At 38.9% G+C, this 24681-nt stretch overlaps 1 protein-coding gene and 1 long non-coding RNA gene across 6 annotated transcripts in view; one reads left to right on the forward strand and one right to left on the reverse strand.

The window, feature by feature from the left end:
• Positions 1-3023: 3023 nt before the first annotated feature.
• On the reverse strand, positions 3024-6866 carry LOC131278763 (uncharacterized). Its single transcript, XR_009186199.2, has 2 exons — positions 6686-6866; positions 3024-5780 (listed from the first exon to the last, which is right to left on the reverse strand). It is a non-coding gene; the product is annotated as an uncharacterized lncRNA (long non-coding RNA).
• The window catches only part of LOC101436027 (zinc finger protein 248), a 31566-nt gene continuing 13358 nt past the window's right edge, over positions 6474-24681 (forward strand). Inside the window, exons 1-4 of one of the 5 annotated variants that reach the window (XM_058299221.2) lie at positions 6474-6589; positions 7318-7377; positions 8095-8195; positions 8289-8330. In XM_058299221.2, coding sequence (XP_058155204.1) covers positions 8316-8330 — 15 coding nt within the window. In that variant the 5' untranslated portion in view covers positions 6474-6589; positions 7318-7377; positions 8095-8195; positions 8289-8315. Of the gene's footprint in view, positions 6590-6911; positions 8196-8288; positions 8331-24681 lie in introns of those variants that run through there. The other 4 variants (XM_012519318.4, XM_071215908.1, XM_071215909.1 and 1 more) reach the window with 4 other exon arrangements.

Here is a 24681-nt window from a genome sequence, read left to right on the forward strand (position 1 = left end):
TATACTTTAATAAATTTAAAAAAATAAATAAAACAAATGAGCAGGAAGTGAAAATTTTAAAAAATCCTTAACTCTGACCTTTGCCATGTCTTTTATCTGTGAGTTCCCACCCACCAAGGGGTGGAGAGTCAACACACTAATGATGTGGCCCAATCAAAGCCCTAATCACAACTTAATAATGCCCAGATACAGGCTAGATTACAGACATAATCCAATATCTACTTTTGGAATTCGTAACCATCTCAAACTGCTACACCCCACCCTCTAAATTCCAAAAAGACATTACAATGTTGGAAAAAACCTTAAATCAGTAACAATGCAAGTACTAAATCATATCACAATCAATTAGAAAAAAATAGTTTGTCTTGGGACAAAGTCCTGTCTGCTACAGATCTCTGAAACTTACAAAACAATTTATCTGTTTCTAATATACAAATGGACAAAGGATAAACATTTTCATTACAATAAGGAGAAATTGGGAGGGAAACATGAGTCACAGGTCCTCTACAGTTCAGTAAACCTGCAGGGCATCCTCCAATTGATTTCAGTCCAAGAGTCATTCTTAAGATGATGGTTTCTTCTCCTTGGTGCCTTATGGAACCCACCTTTCCACAGGCTTATTAAACAGCCATTTTCTTGGTTCCACCCTCATCAAGCATGTGGGTGTCAATGAAGCTCTAGATCTCACCCTCGAAGAGTGTTGGGGTGATTGCCACACCTTACTCAATCTTTGGGTTGGAATCTTAACCCCCTAGTACATGACATGAAAACAACATTCCCCCTAACCTTTGACATATAAACTCAACCCTCTCAGAGCAACGAGTTGACCACCTGGCCTTCCCTAATCCATGGGGATAGGTCCATTCCTCTCAGACCTATAGGGCACTGACCTCAATCTCCCTAATCCTTGAGGAATGGACCTATCCCCACCCTGGGGTGGCAAAAGTCTCCCTGAACATCAGGTAGGAACATCCACCCTCTTCAACTGCTGGTGCAAACTCACCCTCTCTCTACACATGGGTGGTGTTTCTCTCTTGGCCCAAGGTGATGTGTTAATTCCAGATCCGGGCTTCCATGGTTTACCTCTTAAAGGTATTTGTCTTTCAATCTCTCTTTTCCATGTCCCTTTTAGTAGAAGCTGACAGTAGTTTTCTTTATATAGTTCTCTCAAAAACCTTTTTGGTTTAGCATGCAAGAAGCAGGGTTCCCAGCCGTCAGACAGTAAGACTTTCCACAAGTCTTTCTGGGATAACTGTATCTTCAATCCTGATTTACAAGTGCCAAATTTAGTTAAGCCCTCCAATGGGGCACTTTCATGTGGGAGATTGATTTCCAGAGGCTAGGAGTTTCCAGAATCAGTTTCTGTTTCCTTTGTGCCTGACAGGTCAGTCCTCAGCTTATCTCTCTCCTAGCATTTTGCTATAAGCTGCAGGCAGAAGCCAAGCTGCATTCTCTGAGTTTCCTTTGAAAAGGTCTTTAGCTAAATGTCCAGGCTCGCCACTTTCAAATTCTGCCTTCCATAAAACACCAGGAGTTAATCTTGCTAAGTTCTCTGCGACTTCAAAACATGGATCACTTTTCCTCCAGTTTCCAATAATAGTTTCATCATTTACTTCTAAGGCATTATAAAAAGTCTCTTTAGCATCCATATTGCTATCAACAGTCTCTTCAAAGTGATGTAGGCCTTTTCCACCAAGCATTTCACATCCTCACCCTTAACCATTTATAAAACTGTTCCAGTATTTTGGTAATTGCAAAAGCTCTTCCCTACTCCTCGGTACCAAATTCTGTATAGTCAGCCAAAGTGGTGCTGATGCAAAATACCAGAAATGGGTTGGCTTCTATAAAGGATATTTTTTGGAGGTAGGAGCTTACAGATACCAGGCCATAAAGCATAGGTTACTTCCCTCACCAAATTCTATTTCCATGTGTTGGAGAAAGATGGCTGCCGGCATCTGCAAGAGTTCAGGCTTCTTGGGTTCCTCTCTTCCAGGATCTTGCTTCTCTCTGGGTTCAGGGTTACTCTACTCCCAGGGCTTGCCTCTTCCTGGGCTCAGGGTTTCTCTCTTCCTGGGGATTGCTTCTCTTTCCTTTATGTGTTACTTCATGGGGCTTCAGATTAAGGCTCAGCATCAAACTCCAACATCAAAAACCCTCAGCTCTGTCCTTTGCCATGTCTTTTATCTTTTAGTCCCCACCCACCAAGAAGTGGGGACTCAACACCCTAATGATGTGGCAATCAAAGCCCTAATCATAACTTAATCATGCCCAGGTACAGACCAGATTACAAACATATTCTAATCTCTATTTTTGGAATTCATAACCATATCAAACTGCTACAAAGAAATACCATTTTCATCCATTATTAACACTAAATATTACTGAGGTATCAGTTCTTTCCAATTTAGTCTCTAGACTCAATGTAATTCCAACTAAAATCCCAGCATGCATATTTATATCTATCAACAAGCTTATTCTAAAATTTAAATGGAAAGGCAAAATATCTGGAATAGCCAAAACAATTTTAAGCAAGATAAATAAAGTTTTGGTCTCACATGACCTGATTTCAAGACTCTAAAGCTATATTAATAAAGATAGTGTTGGATTGGTGAAAGGATCAACAATAGATCAATGGGGACAAAACAGAGAACACAGAAATAAACTCACACACAAATAAAGCCATTTGGTTTTTGACAAAGTTGTAAACCAATTCAATAAAGGAAGGATATCTTTTCAACAAATGGTGCTGGAATATCTGAACATCAATATGCAAAAGAAAGGAAGGAAGGGGGGAGAGAAAGAGAGACAGAGAGACAGAGACAGAGACAGAAACAGAGACAGAGAGAATGTCATCTACTACCTCACACCTGTGCAAAAATTCTCTCAAAATGAACTATACATATAAACTTCAAACTCTAAAACTTCTAGATGAACATACAGGATAAAATCTGTGTAACTTCGAGTTAGCCAAAGAAGGTTTTTTTTTTCATTTGACACCAAATCACAGTTCATGAAAGGAAAAATTGATAAATTGGACTTTATTAAAATTAAAAACTTGCTCTGTGAAAGATACTGTTAACAGAATGAAAAGACAAGTCACACACTGGTAGAAAATATACACAAATCATATTTCTGACAAAAAACTTCAGAGTATGTAAATAATTCTTAAACTCAGTCATAAGAAAATAAGCCAATTAAACAATGGGCAAAATATCTGAACATTCTTCAGTGAAGATGATTTATGGCTGCCTCATAAGCACTTGAAAAGATTTACAACATCACTAGTCATTAGGGAAATGAAAATTAAAACCACGAGAACTTCATACGCTTATTAAAGTGACAAAATAAAATAACAACATCAAAAAGCCTGAAAATACCAAATGTTGTTGTGGATGTTAGTCAACAGAACTCTGATTCTTGGTTGGTGGGTGTTCAAAATAGTACAGACGCTTTGGAAAAATATTTTATAGTTTCTTATAAAGTTAATCATATATTTACCATACCACTCAGCAATCTCACTTCTAGATATTTACCATATAAATTGAAAACTTTGTCAACATAAAAACTGTTATACAAATGTTTATAGAATATTTTTTTCTTAATTGCCTAAACAGGTAAAAATTCAGCAGTTCTTCTGTTACCGGATTTTGTTTAAGTTTTTGGCTATGCTGCAGAAATGAATTTTAAGAGCACGCCAGATGAGTTAGGCCAGTAATTTATTAAGGTAGGGAGGGAAGAGAAACAGGAGAAAATAAGAGCCAGGGTTCCAGGTAGAGAAGAGGGTGAAAAGGGATAAAAGGGCTGATTTATAGACTACAATTCTGTATTATAGTTTATAAATCCCCAGGTTTACTTGCACGGCCATGAGGCAGAGGAAAAGTGGTGAGAGCGGTGCACAGACAGCAGGAACATGTCCAGAGGCAAGAGAGGAGTGTGCATGCGTGAATCTCACGGTCTGCTTTATAAACTATTAATTATTCCACCCCCTTGCTAATGGCAGGGGATGGGTTCCAGCTGTTTGCTGTTTTGATTGATTACCCCACTCATCAATCTCTCAGTGAGGACCCAATGATAAAATTCTTGGGGAATATCTGGGGCTTTTTTTTTGCTTCCAGAAGAAGTCTTTGTTTTGGATAGCAGAATCTTGAGGGTGGGGGTCTTCCAGCAGCCATCTTGGGAGTTACTGATGTCCAAGTGCACTCTCTGCCAGGTTCCAGATCCATCTATTAATTCCCTATCCTACTAGCCTGCTTCACTTCTACAGTTGAATGTATATACAAACTTTGGAACTTCTATAAATGGAGTATTATATTATTCAGCAGTAAGAAGGAATGAACTAATGTTTCACACATGAATCTTAAACTAATTTTGCTGTGTGAAAGAAATCCCAAAGCTGTATATCATTTATTTGACATTCTAAAAAAGGTAAAAATATAGGACAGAGAGCAGATCAGTGGTTGCCAGGGATTGAGGGAAAAGGGAGGTGCTGTGTAATAGTGGGTCACGCAAGGGAATTTTTCTGGTGATGGATTCCATACATTCATCAAAACTCAGAGAACTGTACCCCAACAAGTGTGAACTTAACTCCGCAAATTTTTAAAAATCAATCAGGGTGTGTGGGATGGAATGCAGACCGTTTCCAAAGACTGTTTTACAAATGTATGTTTCTATCCAAGTGGAATCTAAGCACCCTCTTGATACAGAGGTAGAGCAGATATAACCATCCCAGGGCCCACAGAATGGAGGAATAGAATATGGATTAGAGTGGACTTACTGATATTCTATTCTGGAACTATTGTGATTAGTAATGGAAGTAAATGCAACATTGAGATGGAGAAAGTGGCCAACGGTAGTTGTTGAGGGTGGGGAGTGGGAAGAAGAGATGTGATGTGGGGACATTTTCAGGACTTGGAGTTGTCCTGGGTGGTACTACAGGGCCAGTTACTGGACATTGTATGTCCTCCCATGGCCCACTGGGTGGTCTGGGGGAGAGTGTAAACTATAATGTGAACCACTGACCATGTGGTGCAGCAGTGCTCAAAGATGTATTCACCAAGTGCAATGAATGTCCCATGATGATGGAGGAGGTTGTTGTTATGGGAGGAGTGGGGTGAGGGGGGTGGGGGGTATATGGGGACCTCATTTTTTTAATGTAAATTAATAAATAAATAAAGACGAAATTTTTTTTAAAACTTTAAAAAAATGTATGTTTCACATAAGCTGAAGGTGGGGAAAAAAAGAGCTGACTTAAAAGTAACTTTGTGAAACAATGCTTTGACTGGATACTCTAAGACTGAAAACAAAAGGAACTATATATAAGCACTGAAGCCTAGTTGACAAATGCTCACAAGGTTAAGCATTTCTGAAACTACCTTAGATGTATTCTAGGACTAAACAAATAAGGAAATAAATCATATATAATAGCAACTATGTTTCTCACTATAAAAGTTAAATACAGAAGTTAAAATTAAGCAAGAGCGTGCGATGAAGTCTAGGGTCGGAGATATCAGTGTGAATCATTAATTTTAATACTCATATACATATATAGATACAGAAATACAGATATGCATGTATACATGGGTTAGTAAACATCCATATGTTTGGTAGGTTGGTCTGCTCAGAGGTTCTGGAAGCACTGACATCCCAGTAGAAATGACACACTTGGAGCTTAGACCTTGATTTCCAAATACCATTGTCCAATAAAAGGAACCAAGGCTCGGAAAAAAAAATGGCTGGTTCTAGGACTGGGACAGGGAAAATGGAAGAGGAGCTTCACAATCCTGTGGTGGCAGAAAAGTAAGGAAGTGCTTTAAAACTAATTTTATGTTAAAATGATATATCAGCTCTCAATGCCAAAAGCTGTTAAGAATTTGAAAAATGTAACAACAGCATTGGATTATAATACCAAGAACACAATAAATACCCATGAGTCTACAGGGATAGAAATAAATGACTTAATAAATAAATGGAAAGGATAAGTCTCCCTTCTAGTAGAATCCCATTTAATAACTGAAGGAATGAGTGAAACAGAACATTACTATTAGAACACACATGATCAAGCGTTGATGGCAAGATCCACCAATGAAGGCTAAAATTTGTGCCCAAAACTCTTCAGCAGAAACAAGTCATTTGCATATTCTCAAAGAATCTGGGATACTGAAATAATTATAACTCAAGGAAGGCAGACACTCTCCTGTTGATTTCTAAAGTCCTGAGCATGGGGCAGCCTGGGAAATGTAATATTGAGAAATGATTCAACAAAACTTTACACGCCAGACACTGATCCAAGCGTTTCACAACATTACTCCTTTGTCCCTCACGAACCCTAGTAGCTCTTCCCGTTACTTGTGGGGCCCGCGCGGGCAGGTGAAGTCCCGAGTCCGACTCCCAGGGCCCAGGCCCTTCCGGCCCCCGCGCCAAGAGCCCAGGTCCGCCTAGATCCCCGGCGCCGCGCCCTCCCCGCAGGCTGCCGCGCTCCCTCTGCGCATGTGCAGCCCCGCCTCCTCCTGCTGGCTGGTCTCTCCCCGGCCTCCAGCCCCTCGTGGGAGATAATCCCGGCCTTCCGGCCCAGAAGGCGTGGGAGCGGCAGGTGAGCACGGGAGGGGTGGGCGAGGGCGGGGGCTGCCCGTCTTGCGGGGTGGGCGGAAGGCGGCTAGGGCCGGCGGTAGGAAAGAGCTACGCGCACCTTGCACGGGACTCTAAGTGCCTACGGCGCCGGCGGGGGTGCTGGACGCAGGGCAGCGGTGTCTCTGGCCGCAGAAGGGGCCAGCGCCGCAGGTCGGGGCTCGAAAGCGCTGGATCCGCGCGTGGCCAGACTTCGCTAAGCGGGCGGCGCATTCCGTCAGGCCGTGGGGAGGAGTGCGCGTGCGTAAGGCGTGGGCCTGCGGGGACGCTTGCGTGCGTGGCGTGACGTGGTGTGACGTGACGTGACTTGAGGCTGGTCCCGCAGGTAGGGGGCGGGGGCGCCGCCTGTAAATGAATTGCAGGGCCAAGCTGACCGGCTCGTACTTGGTTTCTTTGCGTGGAAAATTGGGGCCAACAATAATCCTTGCTGCGTGGGGTTGCACTGAGAGCATTGCTTTGTGAGCTGCTTTTGTGTTTATTATGTATTCATACATGGTACTCTGGGAGGGTCTCCCTGAGAAGCTGGAGCTTGGACTGGTCAAGACTCCCTCCGTTGTTCCTCGGTTCCCTCATTTGCAAAATGGAAGCTGGCCACCAAGGTCCTTTGCTGATATTCCCACATCCCAAGTTACCATTTGCTTATGTATTTATTATGTACTCATTTGTTATTTGTTGTGTGTAATCGTGACACAGTGTCCTGAAGCCATCGAAAGCTGTGACGGTCGAAGAATTGGGACAAGTTTAAGAAGAGAGGTGAGCAGGAGCTGAGAGGGGTTGGCAGGAAACAGGCATCAGAGGAATTGTCACCTCTTTAGAGAGTATGTGAGGGCATGGTCGGGATGAAAGGCTCACCAGCCACATCTTAGGGAATTCTGTCATCACCCCTCCCTAAACACTCCTACGCCCCGCATTCTCACTTCACCCCTTCCCAAGGTGAGCTGCTGTCACAGTGTCCCATACTACAGGTGGCATCTGGAGAGACTGAGACTTCCTCTGTCCTGTCCTTATGGAGGCACAGAATGATAGTGCAAGGAGGTCATTTTTAGATGATTTGTTTTAACAGATGGAAAAGAAATTGAGTCTGAGAAGGTGACGTTCAAATAATGCAATTTGTTCCTGGCAGAAGGAAGGTTAAAAGTCAGATCTGCTGATACCTGGGCCTCTGTGAGCACTGTCGCTGTTAGGTCCGAATCAGTTTCTTATTAAAAGATCCTTCTGCGAAATTATAAGCTAGTTAGAACAAACTTTTTTTTTTCATTATCTCTTCTTAAACATCCCCATCTCTTTTTCAGAGGTTTCTTGAATTATCTGACCTCAAGGGATTAACGGTATTAGCAGAGAAATAGATCAACAATATAGCTTGAGTTTTTTCCTACAAAGTGAGTTTTGACAAAGCCAAAGTGTTTCCTCCTTTAGATTACTGTTACTTGTTAAACTCATCCTCTCATGTTTTTAATTTTTGTGTCACAGAACCTAAATTGGTAATAAATCATAAGAAACAAATGTTTACATTCACTCAGTGAAAAGTGTCATGTCTAAGCTCAACATATATCGGAGTCACACATGGACACGTAAGTATCTCGTGTGTGGAGCTGTGTAGGCAGGTGAATCCAGTAGCTGCAAGGCAGGCCAGATTTCTAACTTCTTTCTTCCTTCTCTCCCAGCTCTACCTTTTCCAGGAAGAGCAGAAAATGAACAAATCCCAGGTGAGTTGTGTGTGTATTCCCTTTCATAAAAAAGTAGATTTTCTGAAGTTTAGAAGTTACAGTGGAAAAGTAGAAAAAAGCAAAAATTAAAACATTAAGGGAAATGTAGCTAGAGTAGCAAATCAAAATGTGGGCAGTTGGCAAAATTCATTGCAAGGCTTTTAATTTTACAGATTTCTCAAAGTTGTAAAATTTTCTCTCATCTTTCAAACATCAACTTTAAATAAATACAAATTATTTGATTGTTTATGTTGTCAAGTTTTATAGTCTTTCCTTTTTTGGCTTTTGGACTTCATTTATAGCTTTTGGAGGCATAGTTAGAAAATCCTTCCCTCCTTCATGGTTATAAAGAATCAGCTCAAGTATTAGTACTTTAATGCATTTCTTTTGTTTAAATCTTTAATTCTTTTGGAGCTTATTTTAGCATGCAAGAATTGTGTATCAGTGTAATTCCATTCACCGTCTCCTACCCTGTGTGCTCCTGTCATTGTGTTTTACTTCTTGTGATCTAAACCCCATAAGAGATTATTGTTCCTTTAATCAGTAAATAGGCCTTTATATTTGCTCAAATATTTGCCCTTTCCTGTATTCTTTCTTTCTTTTAACAGTTCCATTCTTCCATCTAAGATAATTTCTTTTACCCCACAAAACTTCTTTTATTTCTTTTTAGTGCAGGTATTTTATTAACAAATTCTCAACAATTTTTTTTGTTGTTATTAGAAAATATCTGTTTTCTTCATCTTTGAAGGATATTTTTGCTAAATATAGAATTATAGGTTGAGAGTTTGTATGTGTTTAACCTTTTAGAACTTTAAAGATTCTATTCAGTGCCTTCTGGTCTTTATTGTTTTTATCTTGAGAAGTCAATTTGAAGTCTTATTGCCGCTTAAAGGCAAGATCTTTTTTTCCTCTGGCTGCTTATGAAAATTTCTCTTTTCCTTTAGTTTTCAGTGGGTGTTACTTGATATGGCTTAGTTTGGTTTTCTCTATATTTATCCCATGTTAATGGGACTTTTTCATTCGAGGCATGATGTCTCTTGGTTTGAGAAACCTGTCAGGCATATTTTTCTTCACATATTCTCTACTTTCCTTTTGGCACTCCAATTATACATATTAGATCTCTCACTCTTCTTATTTGAATCTAAATATATTCTCCAGAACTGTCTTTCAAGATGCTATTTTTTAACTCTGTCTATTCTCCCATGTACCAATCCATTGTTTCTTTTCCCATTGAATTTTTAATTTTTGTATGTATTTGGTTCCAGAATACCATTTTTCTCCCTCAGTTCTCTATCAGTGTTTAATGTCCATGTATATAGCTCCATTAACCAGATCCCCTATTCTCTCTATTGTATGTAATTTCTCCTTATTTTCAACTATAATATCATGTTTGTTTGTATGCCTGGTAATTTTTTATTTAGGCATGGGCATTTTATGTGTAAAATTGTAGAGACACTTTGAGGACTTTGAGTTTGGGATGCAGGTGTCGTGTTCTAGAGAAGATTTATGTGTGTTTCTGGCAGCCAGCTAGGGATAGTCAGTTTATTGAAATAGTATTCTTAAAAACATATTGAAGGATATTGGTAGAATTATTTTTTCTCTTTTCTTTCATGTATTGATTTTGGTTTATTAGCACTCACTTCTAGAATTTTTTTTTTTTTTAAGAAATCTTGATGTTTATCTTTTATACTATTGGTTTTCCTCAAATATCTGGTAAGTCTTTGGTTGCTATTCATATTTAAAAGTAAAGACCTAGTTTGGCCTGAGCCAAACTTACATAAATTCTTTTCCATTTTACTTTGTCCATCTTTCTTTCTGCTATGAACATACCATTTTACATTGCAGTCAACAGTGTGTGAGAGATTCAGTTTCTCTGCATCTTGTCATCATTTGGTATTATCACTGCTTTTTGTTTTAGCCATTCTAATAGAAATGTAGTACAATGTGACTGTGATTTTAACTTGCATTTCTCTAAAGGCTAATGATGTAGAAAATTTTTTCATGTGTTTCTAGTGTCTACTGTCTTTTAAATGGTTCTTCATGTCTTTTGCCCATTTTCTAATTGGATTGTTTTATTTCTGTTGAGCTTTGAGGGTTCTTTATGTATTATAGACAGTGGTCCTTTGTTAGCTATATGATTTGAAATATTTTTTCTCAGTCTATGAATTGACTTTAATCTTTTTTCCCAGGGTCTTTTGCAAAACAAAAGTTTTTAATTTTGAAGTCAAATTTATCAGTTTTTCCTGTTATGGGTCATACCTTTTTATCAAGTCTAAGAACTGTCCATCACTTTGTATAAGGTGTAAAATTGAAGTTCATTTTTTGCCTGTTGATGTCTAACTTTTCCAGCACCTTTTGCTGAAAAGCTATCCTTCCTCCACTGAACTGTCAAAAATCATCTGGCCATATTTGTGTGAGTCTATTTCTGGATTCTTTATTTTGTCCCATTAATCTGTGTGTCTGTCTCTCTGTTGATACCACTCTATCTTAATATAGTAAGGCTTAATATTGGGTAGAGTGACTCCTCCCACTTTATTCTTCATTTTCAGGGTTGCTTTAGATATTCATAGAGCCTGTGCCTTCCATATAAATTTTAGATTAAGCTTGTCCATGAATACCAGAAACTTTGCTGGGATTTTGATAGGAATTATATCGAGGAAACCAATTTTAAGGAGTAAAATATTTAATGACTGATTCAGCTGTTTTTGTAAACACATAATCTTTTCCCTGAATGAAGCATTCTTTCTTCTCTTACTTACTTAAGTTGTTCATTCACTCAGCAACTATTTATGACTGTTCTATACCTTATTGAGTCTTACTGAATGCAAACTCTTTTCTAAGAGAGCTTTCTGTATTTTAAGCTGTCCACTTAGGATGTGAGAACTATTTAAAGGAAGTTTACAGTCCCCCTGGTTGGACATTTAGGATAGAAGAAAATAACCCAAATGTGTTTCGTTAGCCATTCCTTTCTGATTTACCTTATTTCAGCTTGCTTATTGATAGACTTTAATTTCTTGTTTTAGCTTCTCAGTTGGAGTAGTAGTACCACATCTGATATTTCAGTGAATCTTAGCTATATAGTTGGATATTAAAACTTAGTTTATATACCCTTTAAAACTAACTGAAGACCATATAACTTGTTTTTTGAGCTACATGAGTACTTTTCTTTAAGTCATTTAAAGAAATCCTTTTAAACTCCCACAGTCATCTGCCATGCTTTCCCAGAAATCAGTTTACATCTGTTGCCACCTCTGCTTGTATGTCATATATTTCACTTTTTAAATTCTTTTATTTTTAAAAAATGTAGATGTTATTGTTGCTTTGTGGAGAGTAAAGGTGGTATCCTCTCTGGTACTTGGCTTCTCCCATTTATGAGATTTTGCCTGCTCATAAAAGTTTCAGTCATCCCAGACCTCACAGCCATTTCTCCATTGTTGCTTAGCGTGGTGTTGCAGGTGAAAAGTCAGATGCCAGCTTGATTTGCATTCCTTCAGGATCATTGTGTTTTGTTTTGTTTGTTTGTTTGTATTGGTATTTTGAAGGATATGTTTTTATTATTGGAGCTCACAGGTTTTTTTGGATCAAGGACATCTCGTTTAATATAATTATTATCATCATCTTAACTTTTTTGCTGTTATCCTTTTCCCCAACCTCTGTGTTCTTTCTGGAATGATACTGCATTTTTTTAATCTATGTTCCATGTTTTGTAATTTACCTTCACTTCCATTTCTCTTTTTATACTGTTTCAGAAAATTTGCATTATTTTATCTTCCATGTCCATTTTATTTCCAAGCCTTTTTAATGTCCTTTCTAAAAAAAAAAAATTAATTTTCACAATTCAGCAACCTTCACAATTTATCAACTCAACTCATAGTTAGTGCTGTTTCAATTATATTCTCACCCATGCCTGCCAAGATTATTTTGAAGCAAATTTAAGATAGCAGATATAACACCTATGTAATTTTTATCTAGATTATGCAGTTAACATTTTGCCTCATTTGCTTTAATTCCACTCTTATCTTTTTTCCTGGTGAAATGTCTTTGAAAACTCTTTGTGCTGTGTGGTCCCATCCCATATCTTTTTAACTTATTTGTGCAGAAACCAAGACTTCATACCATGGACTTTGTCCCATCTTCAGTTTTACTGGTAATATCCCTGTGATGGTATTTAAACTTTTTCTATGATCCCTGTGCTTTCTGTAAATGGTAGGACATAGAGGTTTAATCCTGCTTGAAGCTCAGTTTTTGGTACAAATTCTTCAGAGGTCACGCTGTGTATTTCCATCAGGAGCAGTGTAAGTTCTGATTGTCGTTTCGTAATGTTTGAAAGCCATTGATGATTACTCTCTAAATTCATTAATTCATTAGTAATTATAAAATGGTGGTATTCTAACTTTTTAATCCCTCTTTCATTTATTAGCTGAAATACATGTATTAAGAGCAATTTCCTCTGTTAACTTAAAAAAAGGTTTTTTTCTATTAGAGAAATTGTAGGTTTACAGACCAATCATGCATAAAATAAAGGATTCCCATACACCACCCTACCACCAACACATTGCTTTGGTGTAGAACATTTGCTAAAACTGATGATAACACTTTTTTTGTAATTATGCTAATATTTTTTAGCAGTAGTTATCTTTGTTACAATTGATGACAAATTATTAAAATAGTACTATTAATTATCATCCATACTTTACATTAGGTATATTTTCTTCCATACAGCACTATTATTAACATCTTATATTAGTGTTGTATATTTTTTATAATGCATTAAAGGTAATTCTTATACTTTTAATATTAATTATAGTCCATCAACTACAATAGGGTTCACTGTATTATACAGTTCTATGTTTTGTCTTCCAATTTTTATTCTAGTAACATACACAACCTAAAGTTTCCCCTTTTAACCACATTCACCTATATAATCCAGTGCTGTTACTTACACTCACAATAATGTGCTGTCATCATCACCATCCATTTCCAAACCTTAACAATCAACCTAAATATAAATTCTGTACAAATTAGATATCGGCCTCCCGTTCTCTAACCCCATTCTATCATCTGGTGACCTGTATTCTAAATTCAGTGGTATGAGTTTACTTATTATAATTAGTTCATATCAGTGAGATCATACCATATTTGTCCTTTTGTGCCTGGCTTATTTCACTCAGCATAATGTCCTCAAGCCTCATCCATGTTGTACTTCATTTTTATACCTGAAAAATATACCTTCATATGTATATATCACATTTTGTTTCTCCATTCATCCATTGATGGAACTTGGGTTGCTTCCATCTTTTGGCAATTGTGAATAATGCCACTGTGAACATCGGTGTGAAAATATGTTTGAGTACCTGCTTTCAGTTGCTGTAGGTATATTCCTAGTAGCAGGACTGCCAGTTCATATGGTAATTCTACTCTCCCTATTTCTGTTTATTGGTGAATATTTTAGACTCTCCCTCATTTTTGAAGGAAGTTTTGTTGGATAAAGGATTTTTGGCTGGCAGATTTTCTGTTTCAGTACCTTAAACCACTCCTCCTTGCCACTGCGGTTTCTGATGAGGAATTGGCACCTAGTCTTACTTTGAGGATCTTTTATATGTGAGGAATCACTTTTCTCTTGCTGCTTTCAGAATTCTCTCTTTATCGTTGGCATTTGGCCTTCTGATTAATTAGTGTCTAGTAGTAGGTCTGTTATGATTTATTCTGTTTGGAGTATGTTGTGCTTCTTAAACATGTATATTTATGTCTTTCTTAAGAATTGTAAGAGTTTTGGGTCATTATCAAAACTTTTGGTCATTACCTCCTCACATATTCCTTCTGCCCATTTTTGCTTCTCTTCTTTTGGTATAACCATGACATGTATATTTGCACGCTTTGTGCTGTCACTCAAATCCCTGAGACATTTCTCAGTTTTTTCTGTTTTCTATCTGTTCTCCTGCATTATTTTTTTTAAAGATTTATTTTTTATTTATTTCTCTCCCCTTTCCCCCTCAACCCCCCCATTGTCTGCTCTCTGTCCATTTGTTGTGTGTTGTTCTTTGTCCGCTTCTGTCATTGTCAGCGGCATGGGAATCTGTGTTTCTTTTTGTTGCGTCATCTTGTGTGTCAGCTCTTGGTGTGTGCGGCGCCATTCCTGAGCAGGCTGCACTTTCTTTCGCGCTTGGCGGCTCTCCTTATGGAGCGCAATCCTTGCGCGTGGGGCTTCCCTACACGGGAACACCCCTGCGTGGCAGGACACTCCTTGTGCGCATCAGCACTGCAAGTGGGCCAGCTCTACACAGGTCAAGGGGGCCCGGGATCTGAACCGCGGACCTCCCATGCGGTAGACGGATGCCATATCCACTGGGCCAAATCCGCTTGCCATCCTTCTGTATTATTTTGATGGTCCCATCCTCTAGTGTGTTAATTGTTTCTTCTGCCTGTCCAAATCTGCTATTGTATGTGACTAGTGTATTTTTTAAATATACTTTTTTAGTTTTTAAAAGAAACTTAGATTACATAAATGTTACTCAAAAAATATAGGGAATTCCCATATGCCCCACTCCCTAGCCTTCCCACATTTTCCCACATTAACAACATCCTTCATTAGTGTGGTACATTTGCCACAATTGATGAACACATCTTGGAGCATTGCCGCTAAGCAATGATTAAGTTTACATAGTAGTTTACACTCTCGCCAACAATTTTTGCAAGTTATTACAAGATATACAGTGGCCTGTATCTGTCATTACAGTGTCATTCAGGAAAATTCCCAAGTCCTGAAAATGCATCCACATTACACCTCTCCCTTCCCTCAGAACCTCCACATCCATTATAAAAATTCTTCCGTTGCTAATATCACAAGTCTACACTAGAACAACTGTAAATCTACATGCTCTGTCATCCATCCTCCAATCCTGAGGATACTGTTATGGGGATGCCTACCCCACCTCTAATTGAGAGGGGCTTTAGTTCCCAAGGGGCAAATGGGTGGGACTTTCTTGCTTGCAGTTCCAGACTCTCTCTGTTCCTTGAGATGGTCGTTGTCAGTCTTCATCGCCTTAGTAGTTGTCCTGGTTGAGACCAATGAACTGGAGAGTAGATTTAGCAACTCTTTTGAGATTCAGGGCCCAACTGGCACGTGGACAGCCCAAAGATTTAAGTCTCTTGGACATACAACTATCTACTCCAGTACTAACTATAGATTCAGCCTGGGGAACATAAATTCCACAATAGGGCTCAGTGGCAGAGTGCCAAACTCCTGAGCTATCTGCCTGGCCTAAATTGTCTGGATGTCTCCAGAGCCCTCAGGAGCCCTGATAATTTGAGGTACTGTTTACTTTGGCAGTCAGTGAATTCCTCCTGAAACGTGCATAAGCGAAATCTCTGGAATGACCTCCCAACACACTTTAAAGTATCTTAGCTATATAAACTCATTTGTCTTTACCCTTTCCCCCTTTTGACCAAGGTCTTTTTCCAGTTGCATTGCTAGTTGGTGCTTGATAGTAATCCCTCAGTACCAGGGAGGCTCATCCCCAAGGGTCATGTCCTATGCTGGGGGGAAGGTAATGCATTTATATGCTGAGTTTTGGCTTAGAGAGAGGCTAGGTTTGAGCAACAAGGAGGCTCTCAGGAAGTAACTCTTAGGCACCCTATAATACTATGCTAAGTTTCAATTTCAAAAGTAAAGGTTCATAAGTACAGTCACCATAATCAAGGGCCTGTCATTCGTCCATCCTCCTTCAGTAGTCACTGCTCCTGTATTCAGGGAATTCTTGCTGTCCCATTAGAGAATGCCAGAGCTCTCCAGGATGGGAATTTCATATTTCTTTGGTTATTCTGTGCGTCTCCACCCACTATAACAATGCCCAGTGAACACTTGAGCACATTCATGTGCCTTATAGGTATACCCCAAGTGAACCTCCTCCCATGCATCCCCCATCTCTGACACCCCACACCAGTGATCCTCCCCGGTCATAGTTGTAACCCTCCTGTGATCAAAAACTTCTTCAGAATTGAAACCAACAAAATAACCGATTACAATTAATAAGATAATGATATAATAATGATGGTTTTAAAAATAACAAAATACAAAAAAAATTTTTTAAGTTTGAAATAAATAAAAAATTTTAAAATATAAAATTAAATTTTTTTTAGCATTATGTCTTTCATTACTGTAAGATCCATTGTCTTGTATGTACCATGACATTTACTTCCATTTATTCGCCCAGTGTCTTTTTTCATTTTGTTTTCAAAGAAGATTTAGGTTACAGAAAAGACATACAGAATATAGGTGATTCCTGTATACCTTAAGTCTTCTCCCTTTTCCCATTTCTCATATTAATAGCATTTTACATGTGGGATGGTGCATTTGTTACAAGTGATGTATAAATACTGAAACATTGCTCCTAACCATGGTCAGTAATTTCTATTGTGGTTTACATTTGGATGGTATGCTTTTATAGATTTTTATGAAGTTTTAGGTGGTCTGTATCCATCCTTGCAGGATCATGTAGAACAATTCCATAGTCCCAAAAATGTCCTGTGTTCCATCTGTTCTAGTCCTCTCTCCCTCTCCTCTCAGGACCCATGGTAAACACCAAGATTAACTCACTGAAGGACCAGATTCATAGTTACTTGCAACAACGTGAGAGCCTAACATACTGGCTATCCTGCCCTATTAGGCACTGCCTTTGCTCTCAAGAGACTCCTGCCCCTCTATTTGAGATCATAGCAGGACTCCCAGGATGGGAGTCCAACATCTTCCCTCTTATGTGAGTCTCCACCCCCTGATACAACACACTATCACAAGATGAACTCTACACACTCCCTAGAAGTCTGCCCCAGGTACAACCTGTCCCACATGCCCCCATATCCCGTCCCTTAAACCAGTAACCCTCCCCTGCCATATTTGCCAAAAGAACATTCCTAACATTGTAGTTCCAAACACATACCCGAAAATCCCCAGAGTTTAACTTCTCCCTCCCCCAACCCTCACCCCAGTTCCATGGACAGTCTAACCCATCCTCCCTATCTTACCCCCTCACAAACCGGCATCACCCAGCCCAGTAGCTTCACTGCACCACTGTTTTGCCCATCTACTGCACAACTACACGCTTCCACCTGATCATAGATTTTGTCCATATGAGCATTGACTCACAACCTTCTTCTCCCGTTCTGTCTCCTGTAAATCTATCTTCCAGGCTCTAGCTCTGCAAGCCTGCTCAATTTGCTTAATTCAAATCAGTGAGGTCATATAATATTTGTCCTTCAGTGCCTGGCTTGCTTCATTCAACATAAGGTCTTCTAGATTCATCCAAGTTATCCCATGTGTTAATACTGCATTCCTTCTTAACAACTGAGTACTATTTCATTATATGTATATACCACAATTTGCTTATCCATTTATCCCTTGATGGACATTTGGGTTGTTTCCAGCTTTTGGCAGTAGTGAATAATGCCGCTGTGAACATTGGTGTGCATGTATCTGTTCGTGTCCCTGCTTCTTATTTCTTCTGGGTATGTACCCAGCAGTGGGATTGCTGGATCATACAGTAGTTATATAGTTAGCTTTCTGAGGAACTGCCAAACTGCCTTCCACGATGACCGCACCGTTATCCATTCCCACCAGCAGTGGATAAGAGTTCCCATTCCTCCACAACCTCACCAACACTTGTAGTCCTCTGTTTTTTTTAATAGCTGCCAGTCTAATGTGTGTAGGATAATATCTCATCATAGTTTCGATTTGCATTTCCCTAATAGCTAGTGATGTTGAGCATCTTAATGTGCTTTTTAGCCATTTGTGTTTCTTTGGAGAAGTGTCTATTCAAATCACTTTCCCATTTTTTAAATGGGTTGTTCATCTTTTTATTTTTGAGGTGTAGGATTTCTTTATATATGCTGGTTATTAGGCCACTATCAGATATATGGTTACCAAATATATTCTCCCATTGAGTATGCTGCCTTTTCACTTTCTTGACAAACTCCTTTGAGGTACAAAAATTTTTAATTTTGAGAAGGTCCCATTTATTTATTTTTTTCCCTTGTTGCTTGTGCTTTGGGTGTAAAGTTCATGAACTCATTTCCTAATACAAGATCCTGTAGTTGGTTTCCTACAGTATCTTCTAGGAGTTCTGTGGTCTTGGCTCTTATATACAGATCTCTGATCCATCTTAAGTTAATTTTATTATAATGTGTGAGGTGGTATTCCTCTCTCAGTCTTTTTGATATGGATATCCACTTCTCCACACATGATTTTTTGAAGAGGCCATTCTCTCCCAGTTGAGTGGGCTTGGTGGCCTTGTCAGATATTAGTTTACTGTATATGTGGGGATCTATATCAAAACTCTTAATTCAGTTCCATTGATTAGTATGTCTATCCTTGTGCCAAAACCATGCAGTTTTGACCACTGTAGCCTTGTAGTATGTTTTAAAGTCAGGCAATGCAATTACTCCAACTTCACTTTTCTTTTTTAATATGTCTTTGGCTATTCAGGGCTACTGATTTTTGCACATTGATCCTTTTTTTTTTTCAAAGACTTATTTACTTATTTATTTCTCTGCCCCCGCCCCGCTTGTCTGTTCTCTGTGTCTATCTGCTGCATCTTTCTTCTTTGTTCACTTCTGTTGTTGTTAGCGGCACGGGAATCTGTGTTTCTTTTTGTTGTGTCATCTTATTATGTCAGCTCTCTGTGTGGGTGGCGCCATTCCTGGGCAGACTGCACGTTCTTTCGCGCTGGGGGGCTCTCCTTACAGGGCTTACTCCTTGCACATGGGGCTCCCCTACGCGGGGGACACCCTTGTGTGGCACGGCACTCCTTGCGTGCATGAGCACTGCGCATGGGCCAGCTCCACACGGGTCAAGGAGGCCCGGGGTTTGAACTGCGGACCTCCCATGTGGTAGACAGACACCCTAACCACAGGGCCAAGTCCATTTCCCCACACTGATCTTATAACTTGCCAATTTACTGAATTCATTTAAAAGCTCTAGAAGATTTGTTGTAGATTTCTCAGGGTTTTCTATGTATAGGATCATGTCATCCGCAAACAGTGAAATTTTTACTTCTTTTTTTCAAATTTGGATGACATTTATATCTTTCTTGCCTAAGTGCTCAAGCAAGTACTTCTAACACAGTGTTGAATAAAAGCAGAAAAAGTGGGCATTCTTGTTTTGTTACCAATCTTAGAGGGAACATTTTAGGATTTCACCATTTAATATGATGTTAGCTGTTGGTTTTTCATATATACCCTTTATCATGTTGAGGAAATTTCCTTCTATTCCTATCTTTTGCAGTGTTTCTATCAGGAAAAGGTGCTGTATTTTGTCTAATGCTTTTTCTGTGTCTATAGAGATGGATGATGATGTGATTTTTTTTTCTTTTGATCTGTTTATGTGGTGTAATACATTGATTTTCTTATGTTGAACCATTCTTGCATACTAGGTGTGAAATCCACTTGGTCATGGTGTATAATTTGTTTAATGTGTTGCTGAATACGATTAGCAAGTATTTTGTTGAGGATTTTAGCATCTAGATTCATTGGAGAGATTGATCTATAGATTTCCCTTTTTGTGGTGTCTTTGTTTGGCTTTGGTGTTAGGATGATACTAATGTCATAGAATGAGTTATGCAATGTTCCTTCCACTTCTATTTTTTGGAAGCGTTAAAGCAGGATTAATGTTATTTCTCTCCAGATTGTTTGGTTGAATTCACCTGTGAAGCCACCTGGTCCTGGGCTGCTCTTAGTTGGGAAGTTTTTGATGACTCAGTCTATCTCATTACTTCTGTTTGGTCTGTTGAGTCCATCAATTTCTTCTTTCATCAATGTAGGCTGCTTGTGTGTTCTAGGAATTTGTCCATTTCCTCTAAATTATCCATCTTGTTGGCATACAATTTTTCAAAGTTTCCTCTTACGATGGTCTTTATTTCTGTGAGGTCAGTGATGATATCCCCTTCCTTATTTCTTATTTTGTGTGTTTGCATCTTCTTTTTTTTCTCTATTAGTCTTGCTAAAGGTTTGTCAGTTTTATTAATCTTCTTAAAGAACCAGCTTTTGGTTTTTTTTTTTTCTAGTGCTTTCTTATTTTCAATTTTATTTAGCTCTGCTTTAATCTTTGTTATTTCCTTTTTTCTATTTCTTTGGGATTAGTTTGTTGTTCTTTTTCTAATTCCTCCAAGTATGCAGTTACTTCTTTGAATTTAGCCCTTTCCTCTTTTTTAATATAGGCATTTATGGCTATGAATTTCTATATCAATATAGCTTTTGCTGCATCCCATAGGTTTTGGTACATTGTATTGTCATTTTCATTGTTTCAAGGTAATTACTGATTTTTTTTTGCGATTTCCTCCTTGACCCACTGTCTAAGAGTGTGTTTTTCAGTTTCCACATTTTTGTGCCTGTTCTGGTTCTCTGCCCTTTGCTGATCTCCAGCTTCGTTCCATTGTCATCAGAGAAATTACTTTGTATAATTTCAGTCTTTCTGAATTCACTGAGAGTTGTTCTGTGGCCTAGCGTGTGGTCTTTCCTGGAGAATGGTCCATGTGCACTCGAGAAGAATGTATATCCCACTGTATTTGGGTATTATAATATTCTGTATATGTCTATTAGGTCCAGATCCTCTAATGTATTATTGTTGTTGTTTTAAAGATTTATTTTTATTTATTTCTCTCCCCTTACCCCACTACCCCCCCAGTTTTCTGTTCTCTGTGTCCATTTGCTGCGTGTTCTTCTTTGTCCACTTCTGTTGTTGTCAGCGGCATGGGAATCTGTGTTTCTTTTTTTTGCATCATCTTGCTGTGTCAGCTCTCCATGTATGCGGTGCCATTCCTGGGCAGGCTGCACTTTCTTTCGCAGTGGGCGGCTCTCCTTACAGGGCGCACTTCTTGTGCGTGCATCTCCCCTACATGGGGGATACCCCTGCGTGGCAGGACACTCCTTGCATGCATCAGTACCGTGTGGGCCAGCTCCACACGGGTCAAGGAGGCCCGGGGTTTGAACCGCAGACTTCCCATGTGGTAGACGGACGCCCTGTCCATTGGGCCAAGTCCGCTTCCCTCTAATATATTATTAAAGTCTTTGTTCCTTCATCGATTCTCTGAAAAGATGTTCCGTCTAATGGTGATAGTGGTGTATTAAAGTCCCCCTCTATAATTGTAAAGGCATCTGTTTCTCCACTTAATTTTTCCAGTTTTTGCCTCATGTATTTTGTGGTGCCCTGGTTAGGTGCATAAATGTTTATGATTGTTCTTTCTTCTTAATAGATTACCCCTTTATTAATACATAGTGTTCATCTTTGTCTCTTAAAATAGTTTTGTATTTAAAGTCTCTTTTGTCCAATATTATTGTAGCTATTTCTGCCCTTTTATTGGTTATTGTTTGTATGTGAAATTGTTTTCCAACCATTCACTTTCAGCTTCCTTGCATCCTTGCGTCTAAGATGGGTTTCTTGCAGACAATATAGAGATGGGTCATATTTCCTTATCCATTCTGCCAATCTGTGCCTCTTGACTGGTGAGTTTAATCCATTAACATTCAATGTTATTACTGTCAAGGAGTCACTTAGCCATATGTTCTTTAGGTTTATATATGTTGTTTTTATTTCTCTTTTATCTTTTTAGTTGTTCTTGCACACTTTTCCAACTCTCGCTCTCCTGTTTTTTCCTTTCAACCTGAAGAACTTCCTTTTGTATTTCTTGAAGGGCAGATTTCTTGTTGACATACTCTCTTAATTTCTGTTCATCTGTGAATTTTTTTAACTTTCCCTCATTTTTGAATTCCAGCTTTGCTGGATAAAGAATTCTTGGCTGGAAGTTTTTTTGTTTTAGCACCTTAACTGTCTACCAGTGCCTCCTTTCCTCTATGGTTTCAGATAAGAAATCAGCACTTAATCTTATCAAGCTTCCTTGTATGTGATGGTTCTCTTTTCTCTTACTGTTTTCAGTATTCTCTCTGTCTTGAGCATTGGACAACTTGACAAGTATATATCTTGGAGTGGACCTGTTAGAATTTATACTGTTTGGGCTGCACTGTGTTTCCTAGACATGTGTGTTCATGTCCCTCAATAGGGTTGGGAAGTTTTCAGCCATTATTTCCTCCAACACACTTTCTGTCCCCTTTCCCTTCTCTTTTCTCTCTGGGATCCCTACAATGTGTGTGTTTGTGCATTTCATGTTTATCCAGTCCCTGCTGGATTTTTCTGTTTATCCATCTTTGCTAATATCTGTCTGATTTCAGCTGTATTGTCTTCCACATTGCTGATTCTTTCCTCTGCCTGTTAAAATCTGCTGTTATGTGCTTCCAGTATTTTTGATTTCTTGTATTGTGCCATTCATCATCATCATCCATTATCTTTTTATGTATGTTTACAATTTCTTCAGTATGTTCTCCCAGTGTCTTCTTTTTTTTTTAAAGATTTATTTTTCATTTCTCTCCCCTTCCTTGTCCCCCCCCCAGTTGTCTGCTCTCTTTATCCATTTGCTGTGTGTTCTTCCATGTCTGCTTGTATTCTTATCAGCGGCACCAGGAATTTGTGTCTCTTTTTGTTGCGTCATATTGCTGCTTCAGCTCTCCCTGCGTGCGACGCCATTCCTGGGCAGGCTGCACATTTATTGCGCTAGGCGGCTCTCCATATGGGGCGCACTGCTTGCGTGTAGTGCTCCCCTACGTGGGGGACACTCCTGCGTGGCACGACACTCCTTGCACGCATCAGCACTGCATGTGGGCCAGCTCATCACATGGATCAGGAAGCCCTGGGTTTGAACCCTGGATCTCCCATATGGTAGATAGATGCTAAATCCGCTTCCTCAGTGTCGTCTTAATATCCTTAATCTCTTCCTTCACTTTATTAAGTTGATTCATGATATTTGTTTGGAAATTTCTGATTCATTGTTCCATGTTCTACATTTCATCCTGTTTTTGTGTGTGTTCATTGGACTTGGCTGTGTCTTCCTGTTTCTTAGTATGGCTTGTAATTTTTTGTTGGTGTCTAGGCATCTGTTTATCTTGTTGGGTTTATTCAGTTGATTACTTCTCTCTGTACTCTAGGATTTAATTTTATTGTTTTTGTGCATGTGGTAAGGTTTCATTTTGACAGTTCTTTCCTCTATTTCCTTGCTGTTGTCTGTGTTCCCTTGGGGGAAAAAAAATAGGACCAGAGAAAAGGAAAGAGAAGAGAAAAAGAATAATAGTAATAATAATAGTAAAAAGTAGAAGAGGAGCCCTACGAGATCTAGGAAAATGAATAATTGACATGAGTAAGAAGTACAGAAGAATGAGAATATAAGAGTGTAATAGAAACAGTGAAAAGTGAAATAGAATAGAGAAAAATATATAGAATGAATTAAAAGATCAGAATGATGAGAAGAGAGGAAAAGAAGAAAGAGAAGGGAATAAAAAGTAAAAGAAACAAAATGCAAGAGAGAAATAAACATAAGAAAAATTGGAGATGAGAAAAAAGAGGTGGAATGAAAGAAAAACAGCAAAAAACAGAAGACTGAAAAATGAAGGAGAGAAAAGAAATAGCATAGGTAGGAAAAAATCAGTAAAAGAAGGAAACAAAAACAGAGAAACAAAGGAAGGGGAAACACAGCAAATAAGAAAGAAGGCAGCCACAACTGATTTTTTAAAAAGGAGAAAGAAGAGGGAAAAAAAACAACAAAAAACAAACACGGAAAAACAACCTTTCCTATTAGAGCCCTAAGGACCTTCTCAGGCTGCCAGTGCACATCAATCAGTCACCCAGCCTGCCCTTTGTAGGTTTTGAACTGGGTTTTAGTGAATAAAAGGAGGAAAATTTTTAAAAGGAACCTTTTTTTTAAAAAGAAAAAAAAAAAAAAAAGAGATCCAAGAAAAACTAACATAAAAAGGATGTGTCTGTATTCCAGTCATAGAGTTTCAGGTGGATGCCCAATAACCTGGTTGAGCTCTTTTCTAAGAAGTGCTGAGATTCAAACTAGGGACCTCGTATCTACAAGGCAGGAATTCTTGCACTGAGCTAAAATGTCTCCTTAGGTTAGTTAGCCTTTCAGAAGGCTTTGCGTCCCCTATCCCTCCAACAGGTTAGATTTCTTGCAGTTTGCCAGAGTCCTGCTGATTAGGCACCTGTCTGTCCCTGCCTCTTCTCTAATCTAATTCCAGTATTTAACCAGGTGGCTAGGTGTAATAGCCTGCCTGAAGAGATCCCCTTCTCTCTCCCTGAAGTTGGATTGTAATTTTTTCCTGATGCCTAGGCATTTGACTATCTTGATGAGTTCCCTCTGAAGGTCAGTTTCTCCCTCTTTTCTAGGGCTTTATCATTGATTGGCTTTATGTTAAGTCTCTCCTTTGAGGCTTGGTCCAACTTTTAATAGACCTTTAGAATGGCCCATATTTA

This window comes from Dasypus novemcinctus, chromosome 6 (assembly GCF_030445035.2).
Source record: "Dasypus novemcinctus isolate mDasNov1 chromosome 6, mDasNov1.1.hap2, whole genome shotgun sequence".
NCBI lineage: Eukaryota > Metazoa > Chordata > Mammalia > Cingulata > Dasypodidae > Dasypus > Dasypus novemcinctus.